Source organism: Bacillus rossius, chromosome 1, assembly GCF_032445375.1.
Source record: "Bacillus rossius redtenbacheri isolate Brsri chromosome 1, Brsri_v3, whole genome shotgun sequence".
Taxonomy (NCBI): Eukaryota; Metazoa; Arthropoda; class Insecta; order Phasmatodea; family Bacillidae; genus Bacillus; species Bacillus rossius.
The window spans coordinates 42,704,112-42,724,107 of NC_086330.1; the positions used below are offsets into that span (position 1 = coordinate 42,704,112).

The 19,996-nt window shown below is 34.5% G+C and overlaps 1 protein-coding gene across 2 annotated transcripts in view; it reads left to right on the plus strand.

The window, feature by feature from the left end:
- LOC134535171 (NAD-dependent protein deacetylase Sirt6) overlaps positions 1-19,996 on the plus strand; it is a 44,316-nt gene that overhangs the window by 15,783 nt on the left and 8,537 nt on the right. Inside the window, exons 1-4 of one of the 2 annotated variants that reach the window (XM_063374189.1) lie at positions 4,281-4,536; positions 6,717-6,844; positions 9,941-10,059; positions 18,216-18,513. In XM_063374189.1, coding sequence (XP_063230259.1) covers positions 6,771-6,844; positions 9,941-10,059; positions 18,216-18,513 — 491 coding nt within the window. In that variant the 5' untranslated portion in view covers positions 4,281-4,536; positions 6,717-6,770. Of the gene's footprint in view, positions 1-4,280; positions 4,537-6,716; positions 6,845-9,940; positions 10,060-18,215; positions 18,514-19,996 lie in introns of those variants that run through there. The other variant, XM_063374181.1, reaches the window with a different exon arrangement.

Genomic DNA, 19,996 nt, shown 5'->3' on the forward strand with positions numbered 1-19,996 from the left:
AAAACAAAGCTTCACTTGTTTTTTCGTACTCACTTTTTTTCATACGAGATCTGGATGTTGTAGCCTGAGAAAGATTTTTTTGAGTTTGCCATAACTCCAATTTCTGTCTGTTGCGCCTCCAGTCGCCCACAGTAACAGCACTCACTCCTAAATCACGCACAATTGTTTTTAGCGGCTCACCTTTATCAACCCGCGTCAGCGCTTCTAATTTATCACTTAATGATATTTCAGTATGTTTTCTTTTACTCATACTGGTTCGTAATAGAACTGGGATGTAACTACATAGATGTGCTCACGGCGAAGAACTTATGGGAACTAACAATTGCCCTCTGGAGGGAACGCGGGGAAGTGACGAGGGGGCGGAGGATCTAGGCCGACGGAGAAAAGGGGTTTCCCCCAATGTTCTAAAAAGAGATTCTTGCGACTTCTGACAGGGGTGGGCCGTTACCTGCTATGTACAGTCACTTACCCAACTCACCCCATCGGGCCTTCCTCCTCAACGTAGCCCTGGCCGTCCCTACGTGTATATATGTTTGCAAAATTCGTATTTTTTTTCTTTCTCATAACCCCCGAAACTGACTCGGATTATTGGGAACTCGGATTATCGGAGCTCGGATTATCGAGACCCTAGTATCCAATTTTAGTAATGTTTTGGGTCACTCAAATACTTGTAGGTTTCCAACTAATGGTGCTAGAAGGCTGTTTGACAGCTCATTTTAAAGGTCATTGAATGGGCTTCAATTTGATATGTAACATGACCAACTTCGGAAAAAAAAAATTTTTATTTGTTTTCAAAATTTTTAATATTGAATTTCTAAAAAACACCATTTTAGATTTTTTTTAAAAAAAGGTATTTTATTCCTACATATATTGGTTAGATTTAGGCCACATTTTAAGGTGGAGAATCAATGGGATCATGAGTAAATAAAAATGAGAAGTTTAGTAGATGCTTAAGGGGGCATGGTAGATAAATAAATGCTTTAAGCGTCAGTTGGACGTTATTGGTTTTTGGAAGACAACATTGAAGAACTGCAAAACAACAATCCTACATAATGTTATTTGCCAACTTTATTAGCAGACGTCCTAAAAAGACAATTCTCGAGCGTTGTTTCTTCCGCAGCAATTAAATGTTCGAAATTACCAAGGCGGAAGTTTTGGCTTCAAGTAACCTTCAGTTATTAATTAATGCATTTAGCTCTGGTTTAGATACCATGCCGCCTTAAGAAATAGTTGCAGCAAGGAAGAGTAGCATAATTTTACATCAAATTTTGACTTAGTAAAGTATTCAAATTGTATTGTTATAGACTAAAAATTCTTTACAAATTATAAAACACGGATAGCAAATCTTACATTACATTCATCCAGTGTTCTTTGATTAAACATTTGATCAATATGATAATACAAAGCACGTGATCTTGCTGAAAGGATGTAGCTTAAGTTATAACTGACAAAACATGTTACTGTGAAATACAATAACTTTTGGTGGCTTGCATGTATATTGGCAAGAAATAATGAGAATAATGAAGTAAAAGTCAGTTTTTTAATCCCAAAGGACCTGCTGCTTCCTTTTTTTATCCAACACCAAGAGCCGATATACTAGACATTAGAACTGAAGATCTTCTTAAAAAGGTTGAACCTTGTACAGCAACTGGGAGAACTTTTACACTCACTAAAGATGAGATTGTAGAGACATCACACCTGCTTGAATGAAGTATGCCACAACCTAAGTGAAAACTGTAAATAATTAAATATATACTAAACAGATTTTTTTTCATGAGCAATTATATGTTTTGTCAGTTATAACTTAAGCTACATCCTTTCAGCAAGATCATGTGCTTTGAACTTAGGCTACATCTGTTCAGCAAGATCACGTGCTTTGTATTATAGTATTAATCAAATGTTTAATCAAAGAACACTGGATGAATGTAAGGTAAGATTAGTTATCCGTGTTTTATAATGTGTAAAGAATTTTTAGTCTATAACAATAAAATTTTAATACTTTACTAAGTCAAAATTTGATGTAAAATTATGCTACTCTTCCTTGCTGCAACTATTTCTTAAGGCGGCATGTTATCTAAACCAGAGCTAAATGCATTAATTAAAAACTGAAGGTTACTTGAAGCCAAAACTTCTGCCTTGGTAATTTCGAACATTTAATTGCTGCGGAAGAAACAACGCTCTAGAATTGTCTTTTCAGGACGTCTACTAATAAAGTTGGCAAATAACATTATGTAGGGTTGTTGTTTTGCAGTTTTTCAATGTTGTCTTCCAAAAACCAATAACATCCAACTGACGCTTAAAGCATTTATTTATCTACCATGCCCCCTTAAGCATCTACTAAACTTCTCATTTTTATTTACTCATGATCCCATTGATTCTCCACCTTGAAATTTGGCACAAATCTAACCAATATACGTAGGAATAACATACTTTTTTTAAAAAAATTTAAAATGGTGTTTTTTAGAAATTCAATATTAAAAATTTTAAAAACAAATAAAAAAATTTTTTTTTCCGAAGTTGGTCATGTTACATATCAAATTGAAGCCCATTCAATGACCTTTAAAATGAGCTGTCAAACAGCCTTTTAGCACCATTATTTGGAAACCTACAAGTATTTGAGTGATCCAAAACATTGCTAAAATTGGCTATTTTTACAATTTTCAAAAATTTATTCAAAAAAAACTACTTGAATTTTTTTTTTAGAAAAAAATAGATTTACTTATAATGTATTTAGTTGATATTACCAATATACAAAAAATCATATAAATCTGAAACATGAAGTTTCTAAATTAATTTTTCATTGGTTGATTTGATATGGAATGACTCTTAACATCTAGTTGTAGTATCTAGTCATGTATGATAAACAGTTACTTGATTAATATTTAATGGGTATAATAAACTTTCTTACTTTTTTGTTACGGACAGGACACCATCAAATAGGTCTCCAAAAAACACTAACTGAAACCTCTGAAAAATAACTAAACCATAAAAACCATACAGATGGAAGCCAAATGAACTGGTCTTTTCCCTCCAAAACACAGCTGTTAAAGAAAAACATATATAGCCAATGTTAAAGGAGCGCCAACTTGACTTGTTTATATCATAATACATGGTAATTATTAGGTACCCATTTTAAAATGAAAAGTTATGCATGAAAAATTAAAAATAATCAAAAAATGTATACATTTCTGGTTAGTTAAGGATATGTTGGGTAGTTATAGTCTTATAAAAACATTTTATGTTATGTTTTAGTTGTACACAATTTGGTCCTTTTTGGCATGGAATGGCCGTTAGAGATGTTGAAGAAAACTACTTTTAAGGAGAATTGGCTCAAGGAGTTACAGTTTCAGCATATCAAACCCTCTGCTAAAAACATAAATTCTGCGTACTGCACTTTGTGCTATAAAAGTACCGTATTGGCCCGAATATAAGGCGACCCCGAATATAAGGCGACCTGCAGTTTCAGGAGGCCAAACAAATGTAAAAATAATTTTGGCAGAAATTAATGTGAAAATTCATTAGACATACATTTGGTGTTGATAAATTCTTTTTGCATTTATGTATAACAAATAATTTATATTTATCACATTACTTATTTTAAAAAAAGTTTGAATTGCCTACACTAAAAGTCAAAAGAAAACAATTAGAAAATATTTACATTTTAAAGTATTACACTAGAAATTTTTTGTATGTTTATTCTAATGCAGCTGCATCATTGTCATCTTCAGAGCTGTTTATTTGTCTAGAGCTCGTTCCCCGCCGTTCCACCGTTCCACCTATGTGTGATCGTTCATTTTTCACAGTTTACTGTATCTACGAATTTAAAATTTATACAATGGCTATTAATCACGCTTAAAAAACAGCATTTAACTTTCCGTTTCACTTAAGATACGTATTACTATTTAGTATTGTGTTTTAGATGTAACAATGCAAACACAGAATGCAGCTTGCCGGAACAAAACAAGTGGCTAGCTGCCATGGTGAAGCATACGGCCATGAATAACTTCGGTGACGTGATCGCGAATATTTGTCCATATTACTTTATGACAAGAGTGTCTCTGTCCTATGAATTTTAAAGAATAATCTATGATAATTATGTTGTTTGAAAGGTTTTTACATAAATAAAGAGTGGATTACTGTGAAATTATTAAAATAGCTTTTGAAGCAACGTACCAAATTCCTGTAAATATGGCGTTTTCGTGCGTGTTCGGCAATGTTCGTTTTACAACAAAGAAATATTGTGGAAAGACAGTTGGCAGACATTACATCCGAAATGTTCTTTATAAACGTAAACAATCGTTCTGAAAATAGCTGTGATATTTTAGTACAAATATTTCCGTTAAAAATCTGAAAATAAATGACCGTAAATGTTGACACGCGATAGTACATAAAGTACAAATTGTGTAATAAAAGGTTGCCATTTTGAGATGCTTCAACATTCACATTTTTACTCAAGAACAAATATTTTAATTTTCAACTTTAAACAATTGTGAATTACTGCAATATTGGGTGGATTTATCGTTTTCCCTGTGTGAGGTAACGAAGTTTTAGTTAATATAAAAAATCGTGAACATTTTGTAACAATGTTTCTACTGTAGCTTTCAGTTTGGAACTAATGTTTGCAGTTCTGACGTCTTGGGTGCGAAAATAAGGCGACTTCCAATTTTCGCATCTCTCGTTTATGTAAAAATGGTCGCCTTATATTCGGACCAATACGGTATTCAACTCAGCAATATGGGCCGAAGAGCTCTCACCAGCCATGTCGAAGGAATAAAACACATTCGCAATTCTGCCGTCAAAATAACACAATAAAAAAACCTTATTTTACCTCATGTTGAAATTTTTATATTACATTTAATCATATGCGCGTTAATATTAATGGTATGTACTTCATAAGAAAGTCAGGGAATTTTTCTGTTAAATTTCTGGAAAACAGGGAAAAGTCAGGGAATTCTAAGATTCTATTTCTGTAGCAACCATGTTACCCTAGGGAATGGCAAAGTATCCATTATCCACATGGATATGTATACTTTTTGACTGAGGTGTTTGAGTAGTTAAAATAAAACCTTTTTAAATAATATAAAAAACAATGTTTATATTCAATAAAGCAACAAATCTACACAAAAAAATAGTAAAAATACTCTGATGTATGAAATAACTGATAACTAACCTCATGGCATAAATGTGATCATAGATGTCATGCCATCTTGGCACACTCACCTTGTAGTAAGACTGTTGGTCATTAGATGTCACCACATGTATCAGGTATCCATTTATACACCTTGACTAGGTTCATAAAATTTTGAATAAAATTAAGTGTCTGTATCCATTTGGATATTAAATCAAATAAAGGGTTTTAAGATGCCAAAATAATATTGGTAAGTAATGATTGAAAAATTCTCAAAATAGCTTAAATCAAACCCTTACAAATTATCACTTTGAGATATTAGGGAATCGGTAAAAATAATTTTAACAGTAAAATGAAGTATTCAAGTCACTGTGCTATCACAAAACTGCTCACTGCAATTTGGATGCCATTTATCGTAATTAAGATATTTGTTTGTGTGATGGGGTTTGATTAAAGTATTTTCAACACCTCATTATATTACCTCATCTAGGAATGTTTACTTGAACGAGGACCCAAGGCCAAGTCCTACACCTTGTCATGCCACAATATTTGATACTGTGAGTTGTGACTAGTATTTGGAAATGCAAGATGGCAGGGCCTAATCCTCTTAGGTTAAATCATTTAGTGGTATGATTAAACTACAGACTAGCCATTTTTCAAACTTAATAAATAATTTATAAACACATTTATTAATTTACCTATTCTTCATAGTCATTTCCAACTATCCATTTATTCAGAAGCCTGTCATAATTGTTAGTAAAAAATATTATTTATAAGTCTTCGAACAAATTAATGCCATTTGAAATTTTTATTTATTTTGTTCTGTTGGTCCCACATGAAGTAGCATACTTAGGGATATATAACATGAACATGATTATTATTAATACAGTGTTAGTCACATGGTGTGTGTGTCCACCACACTGTCATACCCCACTGTCCATTTTGCTTTAACTCACGGACAATATATCACCCTGGGTTCAGCCCGGGCAACACCGGGTAATGCAGCTAGTAGTAGATATAGATAAATATATACATCATAATATTATAAATTAAAATATGAGTTAAAAAATTTAATCCAAAAATGTAAGAATACAATATACACATAAAGCTTACTTATGTTTTTCATATTTTTTTTTTTGCTGACCCATTACTTTTAGTTAAATGAGATACCCTCGCAGTAGTAGTCTACATTAAATTAATTAGCTATTGCAGAAAAATAACAAGTGATGGCAAGGAAAAAAATTACAATATTTAATACACAGGATCACAAAGAAAAACAATCCGCCAAAAACTCACCTAATTTGGAGACTATAAAATATAAAAATCTTTACGAGCGAGAACAAAATAGTGCAAATTCTGGTACACGTTGGGTAGCCTGCGATGAATCATGAAATTGGCGAAGTACGTATTCAAATAATTGTTATGTGTAACAGAGTTTTTCACAGTAATAACTAGAAAACACACAACTGAACACATTAACAGAAACATAAATTAAAGCACACTAAATGCAATACACTATGTAAGAAATTATGAATATATAGCTAACATATTGCAGATTTTAAAAGAATTTTTCTGCGGTGAGTTACAGGAGTTTGACTCAGAAGATGTGTTTAAAGCGAAAGTGCAGCAGTTGGCAGAATGGATGTTGGAAGCACAGCACGTAGTGGTTCACACTGGTGCAGGTATTAGTACAGCTGCTGGGATACCCGACTTCAGGTACAGGTCTATAAACATAGAGTTGAATGGACTGTCATGACCACCAGAGTAATAAGTCGTACTAAAACTTTAGTTGTTCTAGATCAGGAGTCTCCAAACTACGGCCCGTGCCAACACCGGCCCGCGGCATCAGACCAAACATGCCTGATATCCAGCCTGCCGTAGTTTCAAAGTGTGTTTATATGATGGGCCCTTGGGACTTGGTGGAGGAGTCAGTGTGGCCCATAGGCTAACAGTTTGGAGACCCCTGATCTAGATGATCCGCAAGGTTCTGAAAGTCTACCTTATTTATAAGCGTAGATGAATCACTTAGTTTGTTCTTTGAATATTTGTTTATTTATGTAGTTTTTAATCTTTTTGATCTATAAACTTTTAGCTCTCGTTAAATAGCATTTGGTAGGGGAAATTTCATGAATGGAACGGAACTTTATTGGAATTGAAATGTGTAAACACTGTGTTGACATCTGTGGAAGTCAATCAGAAATCTTGAAAAGATGGCGGACCTGCGTGATTCATCCGTATATAATGCTTTCTTGAACATCGCAGAATTTACATCACGCATAGGTATTAAAGAATAAAACTTTAAAATAGTACAATGTTTCTTTAATACTTTATGTTAGAATTTATAGTCAAAATCAAAATGAAGAAATAATGACAACTTAACAAATATGTTAGAATTCTGGCATTACAACCCTTAGTTAATATTGAAATTTGGAGAGCGCGCAGCTTTCATGATACTGTAGAGACACAACAAATTGTTAGCCTACATATATTCAAAGCCATGAAAAATAAAAGAATTTTGTGATTAACTATTTACAGTTGAATCTTAAATGTTGAATCAGCTCAGTAAGGATAAGGTTTGTTTGTAGTAAGAATTTAAATAATGATTTCTGTCGTTTAACAATTTATACTTACTATTACGTAGTGTTATAATGTGTGTTTTAAAATGTTACAGGTTATTTAGTTTAAAAGTATGTATTGGACTGGAATGTTTAATTTGAAAAATACTTAAAACTTAAAAGATAACATCACATTTGTAATGTTATAGAGAATCATCAGAATGTCAAATATCTTTGATGCCATGTTTGTTTCAACACAAGTTTCCTGGCTAATAAATTACAGGTATTTTTAGAATTGCAATTATATCTTTCAATAACTATTCAAGTTTAAAAAATGTGTTCCAGGATAGTTTCACTACTGTAAAGTTTCATTTTGCACACCAATACGCATAGTACCTTTCCCAATGTTTGCAAAAGTTGGTATGTACTGGTGCATTATGCCACACATGGGTCCGCCATCTTGACGACTTCGGCGTGTGATTATAGTAGTTTCTGCATGCATGCGCATTGGATTTTCAACCTGTTAAATTTCAGTTGTGTTATGCACACTTATTTTATTGAGTGCATTTCTGTGTGATATGGTTTACCGTATACTTATCAAGCTCTGAATTATTTTAAAGACGTCTACGTTAAATTTTGTGTTTGAGTTAAGTATAATAAGTTTATTTTCAACATGTGAACACATTAATTTGCTCGTTACCGAAGTTAGATCTTTACGCTTCACTTGGTAGTACTGAAAGTCTCACTCACATTTTATTTTTTATTTTAATTCATGTTCATCAAGGGATAAAAAAAAATACCTACTTTTAAAAAGGCACTAAACTGTTGGGTTGAAATGTTTTATGTATGTGATTAATTTTTTGTTTGTTTGAAAATGGATTGAGTTTCATGGCATTTGGTTCCCATTTTTCTGTCGCAATAACTAACATAGGTGGGGAGAAGGCCTCTGAGATGCCTAGTGTTTTGATATTTACTAGAGGGTGGGAAGGATTATATATATTTTTTAAATTTTAGGTCTTTACATCCCAATGAGGAGACACAAATAATCTCAAATCAAGGGAATTCGTGAAAGAATCAGCATAGCCTCTTGGTAGGTAGGTACCATCTCTGTGTATACCTGGAGTGATTTAGGGAAATCTTGTATTACTAAAGTTAGGATGGAATGATGGACTAGATTCAACCTGTGGTCTCCTGGAATGTAAATCCAGTGTCTGCCCGCTTCATTTACTTTCTCTGAGGGTTAATAGTACATGAGGTGGTGAAAAGAGATGGATCATGTGTGACAGTGGTATTGGAGAAAAAGGAGATGCTAAATTCCCATCTCCACGTCACCTTGGGCTTTTGCCAGAAGGTATGGACCGTCTCATGCTTAGATTGCAATACCTACACAGCCTACAGCACGTGCTGTTGCTAGATCTCTTAACACGTTATGAAACGTTATGAAGAAGTTCAGGAGATGTGCTTGTTTTGAATTCTGAGTTCACAAGTTACATTTTAAAAATCCATATAGTAATTTATAATGTTTTATTCAGTCATGTTTATAAATCTTTAACTTTTCACATTTTTTTAACTTAAAACATAAAATAATTTATACACACATCCATTGTAACAAATTCGTACTAAAATTGTAATGTCAACTTGATGTAGAAATTAATAAAATCATATCCATTCAATTTCAAACATGTGTGATAAATGGCAACAGTGCTCTCATAAATAAGGACAGCACTTACGGCAGTTGGCGCATGTTAGAAAGACAGTAGTGCAATTGCCCATTTACTTCCATACTGCAATCTAAGAATGGGATGCGCTATAGGGAATGTGGTGCCTTGCATCAGTTTTTTTTTTAGATGCTGATGTTCCCTATGACGCATATTTTGGCATCTTATCATAATTTACATATAATGTCGTAAATAGTGAGAAGGCACTCAACATTTTCCACTGGTTACAGAAATGTTGGTTGTTGGATTGCAATGTTGCCATTTTGGTAGAGAAAGTGTCTTTTTGATACGAAGGAATCTCCTTTACCAAATGAATTACTAATACATTTTCCTTTGAAGCAAGTAGTGATTCGTAGTCTGTATGTAAATTTTATGTTGAAATTTTCTCAAGGTATTTTGGATTTAGCAATGAATATTATAGGACATAACATGATTTTGTAGGCATCCCATCATCCTCAGTAGTCCCATGTACTGGGTTTTACCTTGAAACATATAATTACTATATTTCTTAATTGATCTTGTTTTATTGTATTATATAGGGGACCAAATGGTGTCTGGACTCTAGAAAAGAAGGGATTGAAACCAAACTCAAATGTGTCGTTCAACGAAGCAGTTCCAACTAAAACACACATGGCATTGGCGAAGTTAGTAGAAATTGGTAAGTATGTGGTTTTGCACCTTTTTTTTTTATTGAAATTGGCAAGTTAAAATGATGTAAAGGAAGTTGAGATAAATTAATATTAGTTGGATTTTCACAGCTACGGTCAGCAAAAGCACAAAATTGATGCGAAATCAAAGGAGGAACAAAAAATTTTCCATTGTTACATTAAAATTTAACAATTGCAAAACCAAAGTTTAACTCTTTGCATCATAGTATGTTGTAAGTTCGTCATTATGAGTATAATTATTTATCAGCGCAACAAGTATACGAAGGGGAGCGACTGTCCGCATGCCAAGCTTGGATACCCCCTCCTCCCCACACCACCCTGGGCCTGGTCGCTGGAATGCAGCCAGCTATGTGCTGACTGCCTGCTGTCCAATACACACAGAAATCGTTTTCCAAAAAATAAATAATTCTTTTTAGTTTCATCTATGAAAACCTTCAGTAAAGTGTTACAGGAAACGTTGCAAATATCAGACAAAATGATTCTTCAATCAAAATAAAGTATCAGAAATGCCTCATAGCCTAAAAGTCTGCATTGTCATTACGTCTCTCGTACTCTTTCTTCTTCTCTGCTATTAACGTTTCTTATGTGATGCAGTGCAAATTGTACATGGAAAATGTAAGAAGTGAAACAATCCAGCTACTTTATCACTTAATTCCAACAAGGTGTTTGTGTAATACACCATCAACGTATGCAGTCATGTCAGTAAATGCCTAGAGTGGAGTTTTAATGGTTGGCGAAGAGATGTGTTGGTCTGATGAATCTTTTTTGTTGCATCTTTTTTAACAGTCACTGAGTGTGGATGAAGTTTCGTGAGACCATGACATGCTGCAGATAGTTTAGTGCAAGCTGGTGTGAATAATGCATCTGGAAGTGACCTGTTGGTAAGCTTTATATCTTGGACAAGCTTGACTGGACAGCATTGTCTGTGTTCATTTTGTAACTATACTACAAATTTAATGGTGTGTAACTATCTGATGCGTACCTTGAGTTCTATAAAACTAGCCCAGATACCATTCATTAGGATGAAGACAGCATCAGTAATTGTAATTTGTAGTTAGGTTGGCCATAATATAGATAGCACTGCTTTACAATAAATTATTTGGCTGCGTCAATTCATTACCACATTTTGTAATTATTTAATATAAAAACATAGTGTTATTGCATGTTTGCTGTTTTGTTTCAATTAAAAGAACTTATGCCTCAATAAAAGCAGGAATTTTTTTTAATAAATGCATTTAAGTTCATAGGTACAAGTTGTCCAAATTAACTGTCAGTTAATGTATTCATCCATTATATGAGTTTTGCAAACTATTCTGATTATTAATGATGTAATATTAAGATAGCTGCCTTTAACTATTTCATGTAGTTATGTAGTGAAGTGTTATTATACCTAGTGGTATTTTTTTTGTAAGTATCCAGTATTGAATTGTTTTCTGTAGCAGAGAATGTTGAATGACCACCTCATATGCTAAGCATGGCATATTATTATGCAGTGAAAAATTCATTAATTTTTTTAAGAAAAGTGAATATGTTGAAATATATTATGTACATTTATGAATGAATTGATATTTAAATTTAATTTACAAGTTCAAACCAAGCCATTTGATTTACTTAATCCAACTTATATAAAATAGGTGCTGTAAGGATAGTGTTTCATGATCCACAAGATTTCCATATTTTTGTTTCGTGAAAAAATTCTGTTGTGTAATGTAACTTTTTGGAATGAATATTTTTTAAATTTGAATAAACTTTTGCAAAACTATTAAAATGAAAACGTACATAATCTTTTAAAAGTCTGTCTTATAATTTCACATTATTAACGAAAGTGATTGTTAAATATGTGAAACTATATTTATGAAGTACCATCAGTGATAATATAGTAGGCCGTATCACAAAATATGGTATCTTGTTGGGTCTTTTTTGTCTGACTTTTTGGCTCAAGGGTTAGAGCTTCTCACTGGTGAGCCAAAAGTCCTTAGATGCAATTACTGGCCGAGTCGGGACTTTCCACCCCTCCATATCACCACAGAATCACCTTGCCATGAAAAACCTAACACCGCTTTGTTATCTGGGGTCTTTGTGCTGGGACATGAATGGTCTTTTTTAATATCAACAGCATATCCCTACAATTTTATCTTATTTTGGTTCATGATAGGACATAAGTAATTGTCCTAATTGATCATTATATTAGAGAAGTGTTTGCTTTCATCTGCAGAAGTTAAAAAGTATAATAATATAGAAATTGAAATTTTACAAGTGTGTGTTTTCTTGATTAGTTTCATTTTATCAAGCAATTTAGTTATGATTCTCTGTTTGTGTGGCAGGCCAATGCCTGAGTCTCAGGGAGCCAAAGGTGGCCATAGGCATGTGGGTTATTGCCACTGTAGCAGGCCTTCTTCATCATTCACTTCATCACCACTTACATTATGTCCGTCTGAAAAAAAAAAAAGGTGGACTCAGAAATAAAAGGCCTATAAAATTTTTTAAAAGACAGAACAGAAAAGATAGGGAATTCGATGGCATAAAATAGTTTCATCAATAATATTATGGCGCGAGGTGGTTCAGTGGAAGACAGGATTCAGTTCCTGCCGGGCCATCCTGATTTCAGTTTTCTATGTTTTCCTGAAATCACTGCAAATTCCTCTCCTATATCCCTGTTCTGTGTCTGTTCTGTGTTACCTTGTCTAGTGACTGCATTGTCGATGGGGCGTAAACCCCATAAAACAAAATTTGTTGGCTAGAGGTTAACCGAGACAGTATTGTTCCTGAAAGGATAAGCATTATGGTGGGCTGAAAAAAATAAACTTTTTTATTTTTAATTGCTATAGTGCGGAAAAGTTGCCTTTAACAGTAAGAAGAAAAACAATGCAAAGTAATTTCAAATCGGTTGATAACTTCCGGTCGCGCATAGTGCCGAAAGTTTATACAAATTGACAACAATGGGTAATTTTTTATTTATTTTTTAAATTAACTTATACCTCTATGATGGACACCCTATGGTTTGTGATGATTGTTTTAGGGTTGTATAAAGAAATATAAAGTCAAACTTCAATAATATTACGGTATTTATTGGTCGTACTTTCTGTTCAGAAAGTGGACATTTTCCTCTTTTTTGAAAGTTTTATTGTGCAGCTCTTTGCCCGTTATGTCTTAACAAAACAACCCAGAACTCACCACAAGGAGGTGGCTGCATATCGAGTTCCATCCACACCCTACCCAACCAACCATCCAAACATAAGTTTACTAGGATTCAATGCTTTACTGTTACCTTTACGGGTCCTTTCTTACTATTTACTATGTACTTGTACACATGTAAAATCAGACTTTTGGGAGAAAGCAGGCATAACTGACCGTGACAATAGTGTATATCTGATGTATCCATCTCTTGCTTGAAAACCACACACTTTAGTTGAGGCTTCCGTGACCAGTTTCACACATATCTAGACTGCTTGAGTGTGACAGGGAAACTTTCTGATGTCTCTGATAGGTTTTATTTCCAAATTGATGAGTGTTTTAATATCATCATCACATACTTCCCGAAGCATTGGGTGAGGATACAACAAGGAAGTACTCCAGTCAATTATGTCAACATAATCTGTAGCTTCAAAGTTAATTTTAGGTGGCACAAAGTTTCTAATAGTCTTTCCTTTAGGGGTGGTTTGTCTTGCTTTTAAAATCCTCCTATATCCAAGCTCCCGAATGTGTTGTCTGTTATCAACAATCATAGTCAACTGTAAATTTTCTGGGTGTGCAAAGAATGCATTGCGTTGAATGACTGGATCAACAACTTGAAGTAAATCGTCAGACAAATACCGCAATGTTTGAATAGCTAGAAAAACGTGTTTCGGGCCGTCAGTGAAATGTTCACTGTTTTTAATGTTGAACCATACAGGCATGTATGATTTCAAGATGAAGTTAACTATTTGTTTCAAGTTCTCAGAAGGATTGGATAAACTCATGTACAGTCTAAGCACTCTGTTGGCAGCAGTTAGCCATCTCGAATGTGACAGAGGACCAGGATCTCGAACTGACAAATCGTCTGAACATTGTCCCGACTTTATTGCTTTGGATATGTCTAACAAGTATTGCTGGTCTTTGCTGAGCATATTTCTGTCCACTACTGAAACCAAACAATCTATAGATTCATACTCCACCACACGAAGCAATTCACATCCAGTAAGCTGTTGTCCTATAGGTCCAGAAAAAGATTTTGGCCTTGTGGTTGAACCATCTAAATGCTGGAAAATATGACGGAAAGGAAGTTCATTGAAGTGCAGTAGACACACACTCCACTGTAGTGGTCTTCCCACGTGCAGTTCTAACTGACGAATGACGCCATTCTTCCAGCCCGATCACTTCTAGCTTTTCAAGCGTTATTTGAAGTTCAGACAGATGAGAAATGATGCTTCAAGTAATGTCGGCTGAAGAACTCGATATAGGAGAAACATGTCCAATGTAAGTCAACCCAGGTTCCTGAATCAGAGAATAATGTTCTTCTTTTCTATCCCTACGAAAATGCTTGGCATTTATTTTTTTGACAAATAGAGTGTCGTCTTTTCTACCATCAAAATAAAGGCCACAAATTTCTTTGTTATAACTTCTCTGCAAATCAGTCCTGACACGACTCTTTTCTCTTCTAATTTTATTCTTGTCAACGACGTGAGAAAAGTCGGTGTCAGTTATCATTCCAATATCTTGTAGAACACTTGAAGCTGTGGCAGCTGTCGCACGATCTGATACTCCAAATCGGTCACTGTTTAACACTGTTGCGCTCATGTTAACTCTCATCTGACAATGGGTTTTTGTTGACGAAGTACTTGGTTTAAATTCATTATCCTCATGATCCGAATCACCAGAAGAAAGTTGCTCTGTATCTTCTGTATATTCTTCAGCTTCATTGTTAGAATTGTTGGTTTCAATCTGTGTCTTGATTCGCTGGAGCTCACAAGCCTTCCTCTTGGTACGTTCAACCAACTTTCTTGTTTCATTGACGTTGAGAGCTCCAATTCTTCCCAATCCATACTTTCTTTGAGAAATATAAATCATAACTCAAGGGCAGGAATCTTTTTCGCTTTTTCGAACGTGCAGTTAATTGAAAGTGCACATTCACAGACATCTGGTGTTTTTTTTTTAATGTACAATCAACAACAATAGCACATTTACAAGATGTCAAAAAGTGAACAAGCTCTCAGTTTGAATTCGTCAACCTTTTGCTTAAATGAAGTTTTATCTTTATCACGATTGTACGACTTCCTGATGTTGTAATAAGAATCATGGTAAGCATTAATCAGCTGAACTATTCTGTAATCAGAAACTGTTGGGATAGATGCTTTCTCGTACAAACATTTAATTTTTTTTGCTACAGTCTTGGCTACACTAGAAAAACTTACACACACGTTATTTGACTGGATAGATAGCTTGAATCGCTCTTCAGAACAGCATCGGAGAATACATTCATGCGTTGGTAGTTTGCTCTGAAGAAAATCTCTCGGGTGACCAAATATGGGGCATTCAAATGCCTGTCTCGTAAGTGTCTTCTTTGGCACAGCCATCATTACACAAAGTAGTAATTTAGTGTTTCAAAACATTACAGTGATTTGTACTAACCAACATCAACAGGAACCAACTTAACTGTATATCTTAAATTATCTGACACAATAACAGTATACACGTGCACGCACCTCAAACAATACAGCACCAAAACCAGTGGCCAACTGTCAACTGACGAGTCACGACAGGCCCTGGAAGGAGGCGAGAGATGTAGTGGAGCAAGGGAAATAGAGGGAGGTGTGAGCGCGGCAGTAGTGCGATGGAGGGGCTAATGACGTCTCATTTTTAAGAAACAGTTATTATAAACGACTAACACAATTATTTGCATAGGCAATATTTTTCATAGAACAAAAATTATTGTAAATCTGTAAGATAAGAAGCACAATGAAAGTCTGAAAAATGAGGAAAATTCCCACTTTTTGAACAGAATGCGTGACTGATAAATACCATATTATTATTGAAGTTTGACTTCATATTTCTTTATTCAACCCTAAAATAAATATTGCAAACTATAGGGTGTCCATCATAGAAGTATAAGTTAATTAAGAAAATAAATAAAAAATGATCCATTGTTGTCAATTTGTATAAACTTTCGGCACTATGCGCGACCGGAAGATATCAACAGAAATTGAAATTACTTTGCATAGTTTTTCTTTTTACCGTTAAAGGCAACTTTTCCACACTATAGCAATTAAAAATAAAAAAAGTTTATTTTTTCAGCCCACCCTAATAAGCATATAGACTACACTTCAAGTAACAATTTTAACATGATTCCTATTTAAAATTGGAATGAAAGGTTGTTGATTTTTATGCGAATGGTATAGTATTGACACAACCGTGGGATAAACAGCAACAAACTATAGTATCTGTGAGGAGTTCTTGTTGACATGTATGTCACCTCTGAACTAGGCCTATACATTAGCCATGAATGAATCAGTGGAACTTTTGTAGAGTGTTCTGTTTTAACTTTATATCTGTAGACCTTAATTTAGTTTGAAATCCTATTGTTGTACCGAAATTTTTATGTCCCTTGTTTTAAGTGCTAGATGTAGCCTCCCGTGAAGATAAGAGTTATTCTGTTGGATCTCTTAGGGTGTACTCTTATTATTTGGTCTAGTGGTTTAATTTGTGGTAGTGGCAGAGATGTTTTCCAAATTTGAAAATTTTCTTCCCATATTCAGGACTGTGTTTGTGTGATACTTTCGTCTCAATATTGAGTTTTAAGTCTGAAGACAATGCAAAATACTTGAGAATCATCCTGTCTAGTCCCCGTTGTTCCCTGGGAGATTGCTACAAACCCGCAAGATTTAACAATCCCTCTTTGTCGTCCATTTATCTGTTCATCTTTATCCTCAATCACCACCGTTGTCATTTTGATTCCTAGCAGGACTAGAAGCCCGGTCTTGACTCCCAACAGTTGCTGGCCTAAATGACAGATATCACCCACTTGTTTATTATTTTCAAACATTAAATTCAAACATGTAATTAACCACAGCATTTTCGGGACTTTAGTCACCTTTTAACTGTATGATTAATTATGTAAGGAAAGTTTAATGTGTTTAGTCTTTTAAGGCATTACACAAAATTATTTACTTTTTTTTATACATTTTTAGTGTGAGGTGATGCTATCCCCTTCCGGCAGTCTTCTTCAGGCCGCGATCCGGGGCAGGCCCTCTGTCCCATGAGGAGCATCAACTTTTGCTCACTGACTACGTCGTTCTGGTAATTATATTCTCTACTCTAAATCTTTTTCTTAATAACTCCCCACATGTCCCCAGGTCATTTTACAGTGCAAGACATATCCCGGCTGCTTTAACTTCCCTCCGCTGTGCGACCAAGTCATAGAGTTTCGACTCTAGTGTGCAGAGTTTTTAAAGTAATAACTGAGCCCACATCGGCCGGGAACTGATGATCATTTAAAAATCACTAATATTGACTCATGGCCCTGGAGCATAGGTCCCGACCCTTTAGTTGTTTATTATCAGTACTGGCTGACTCCAGTAAAAGCAACGACAAAGACTGCCGTTAGGATTTAGCTTCAAGGTTCATGCATGCTAGCCACTAATCTCACATTACACAATCAATCCATCCATCCAGTTATTCCTCATATTTACATCAATTCATTATTAATTTTCCAGTATAAAAACATTCAGCCATCATCACTTCTTCTATTAATTAGTATCCATCACCCATGGTCCATGGTTAACCATTTATGATTCAATATCAGTTAGTTACCTATCACCACTCTGCCATCATAAATCCAACTTTCTTCATCATACATAAATCAATCATTAATCTCATCATGATTTGGTTTATTAATCCATTCATCTACCATCCAGTTATCGATCATAGTCTATAATCATCCATCATTAATTATCCAGTGTCAATAAACATTCATTCATCACCACTCCTTAATAGTACTTAGAATTAATTATCAATCCTCAGTACCCCATCTCCAATCCAATGTCACAAACCCGTCATTCTTCATCGTAACTACATTTAAAAGTTTTTAACTAGGTACTATGTGTCAGGCATATCTAAATTAAATTTGAGTGAATCCGCATTGCCTACATTTTTGGGACTATGTGTGTTGCAGGAAAGGTGCAGTATATTGTGAGCCAGAACATTGATGGGTTGCACTTGCGCTCGGGTGTGCCACGCTCCAAGATATCAGAACTGCACGGCAACATGTTCACAGAGCAGTGCAGCCAGTGTGAACGGCAGTTTGTGCGCCGCGAGGCCACCACGTCTGTCGGGCAGAAGAGTTTGGGGAGGAGCTGCCCGGCACTGATGCGACATGGTCGGCCGTGTCGAGGACATTTGCGCGATACCATTCTCGACTGGGAACACAGTCTTCCCGAGCGAGACCTCGCCATGGCAGACTTTCATTCCTGGTATGTAGTTCCCTCTGATTCCTGCATTCATGCTGGCTGTGGAAAAGTTAACTCAGTAGAAACCATTAGAGCTTATATTGCAAAGATATATTTTAATCTATTTTGCGTCATTGAGAAATGTTATTAGGTTTTTTTTTAAAAAGTGCTTTCATTACTGTCCCTGCATGAAACAGAATAAGCATGAACCGGATAAATGAAAACTGGCACTAAGAAAGCTAGTGAACAAAGAGACACTTAACCAGCAAAAGTATAAAGATTGTGAAGGAAAAATGATTATACCGAAGATTGACCCATTATGACTTAATTAGTGGGATAGTTTTTGTGACAGCAGCATAGGGTCATATGTGTAAATTTTAGTTTCAAAGTGACTGCTCAAAAGTGTTTTATGTCCTCAACTTTTGAATAAGTGTCTTTGTGCTTTTTCGTTTGTGTGCTTGCATTCTGTTGTTCATGCAATGAAGTCCGTTTCAGCTTAATTGAAGACTTTTGAAATCAACTGGCTGTAACGATGTTACATCTATATTTACTGCCAGACTACATAGTTAACTGCAAGCAAGGTTGGCAGCAGAATAGGAAATAAAGTCCCACACCTAAAAATGATTTAAAAAAAATTATATTATAGTTTCTTTTTTATTTTGAAGTTATAAGCAAAAATACTTGTGTCTTACTAAATTAAACAGCTTTGTATTTCATCTTACCAATGTATAGATTAAAGTTGGTTGGCTCATTCTTGAGAGCAAATGCCAGGAATTATTCAGTATTTATTGATATTAGTGCATTCTTTTCCAGTATTAACTTAAATTTAATTATAATTCAGTGTTTTATTGTTGTTTGTATGTAGTCATTTGTTAAGCAAAGGGAATAAACCACACCACCACACAACCAGCATAAAAAAACTTACTGATTATTATTCATTAACAACCCAATGTTATACAAAACATTGCAATGTATTTTAAAGGTTTGTATCAATTCTGAAGTTGCCATGATTAACTGTATGACAGACTTTCTAACTTACAATTAGTAATATTTACTTCATGTTTGTCATAAATCATAATGCCACACCTCGAAAATGTATGTAAAAAATAAGTTTTTGGAAAATGCCTCTTTGAGGAATAATTTTGTTTCAATCTCTATTTTAATAACTTTTATAGATACACCAAGTAAAAAGGTTAGATGTAATACTTACTGTGATTAAAAATGTATGCTTAGTGTGTGGTAGCACATCATTTATTGTTGCAATGGTACAAATAAGGTTGTAATATTATTGGAATATTGCTACTTATAACTTGGAACATTTTATAAATTAATTTTGTTATGGGATTCGAGGATTCGCAAGATTCAGTGTAGGATTCATATCAAGATAAGTTCATAGATGAAATAATTTTTATCACATGGAATTGAGGTTATATTTGTACAAGATAGCTTATGATTGGCATGCCTATGGCATACTACCATAGAAATTATTTGAAAGTGTATTGAAAGA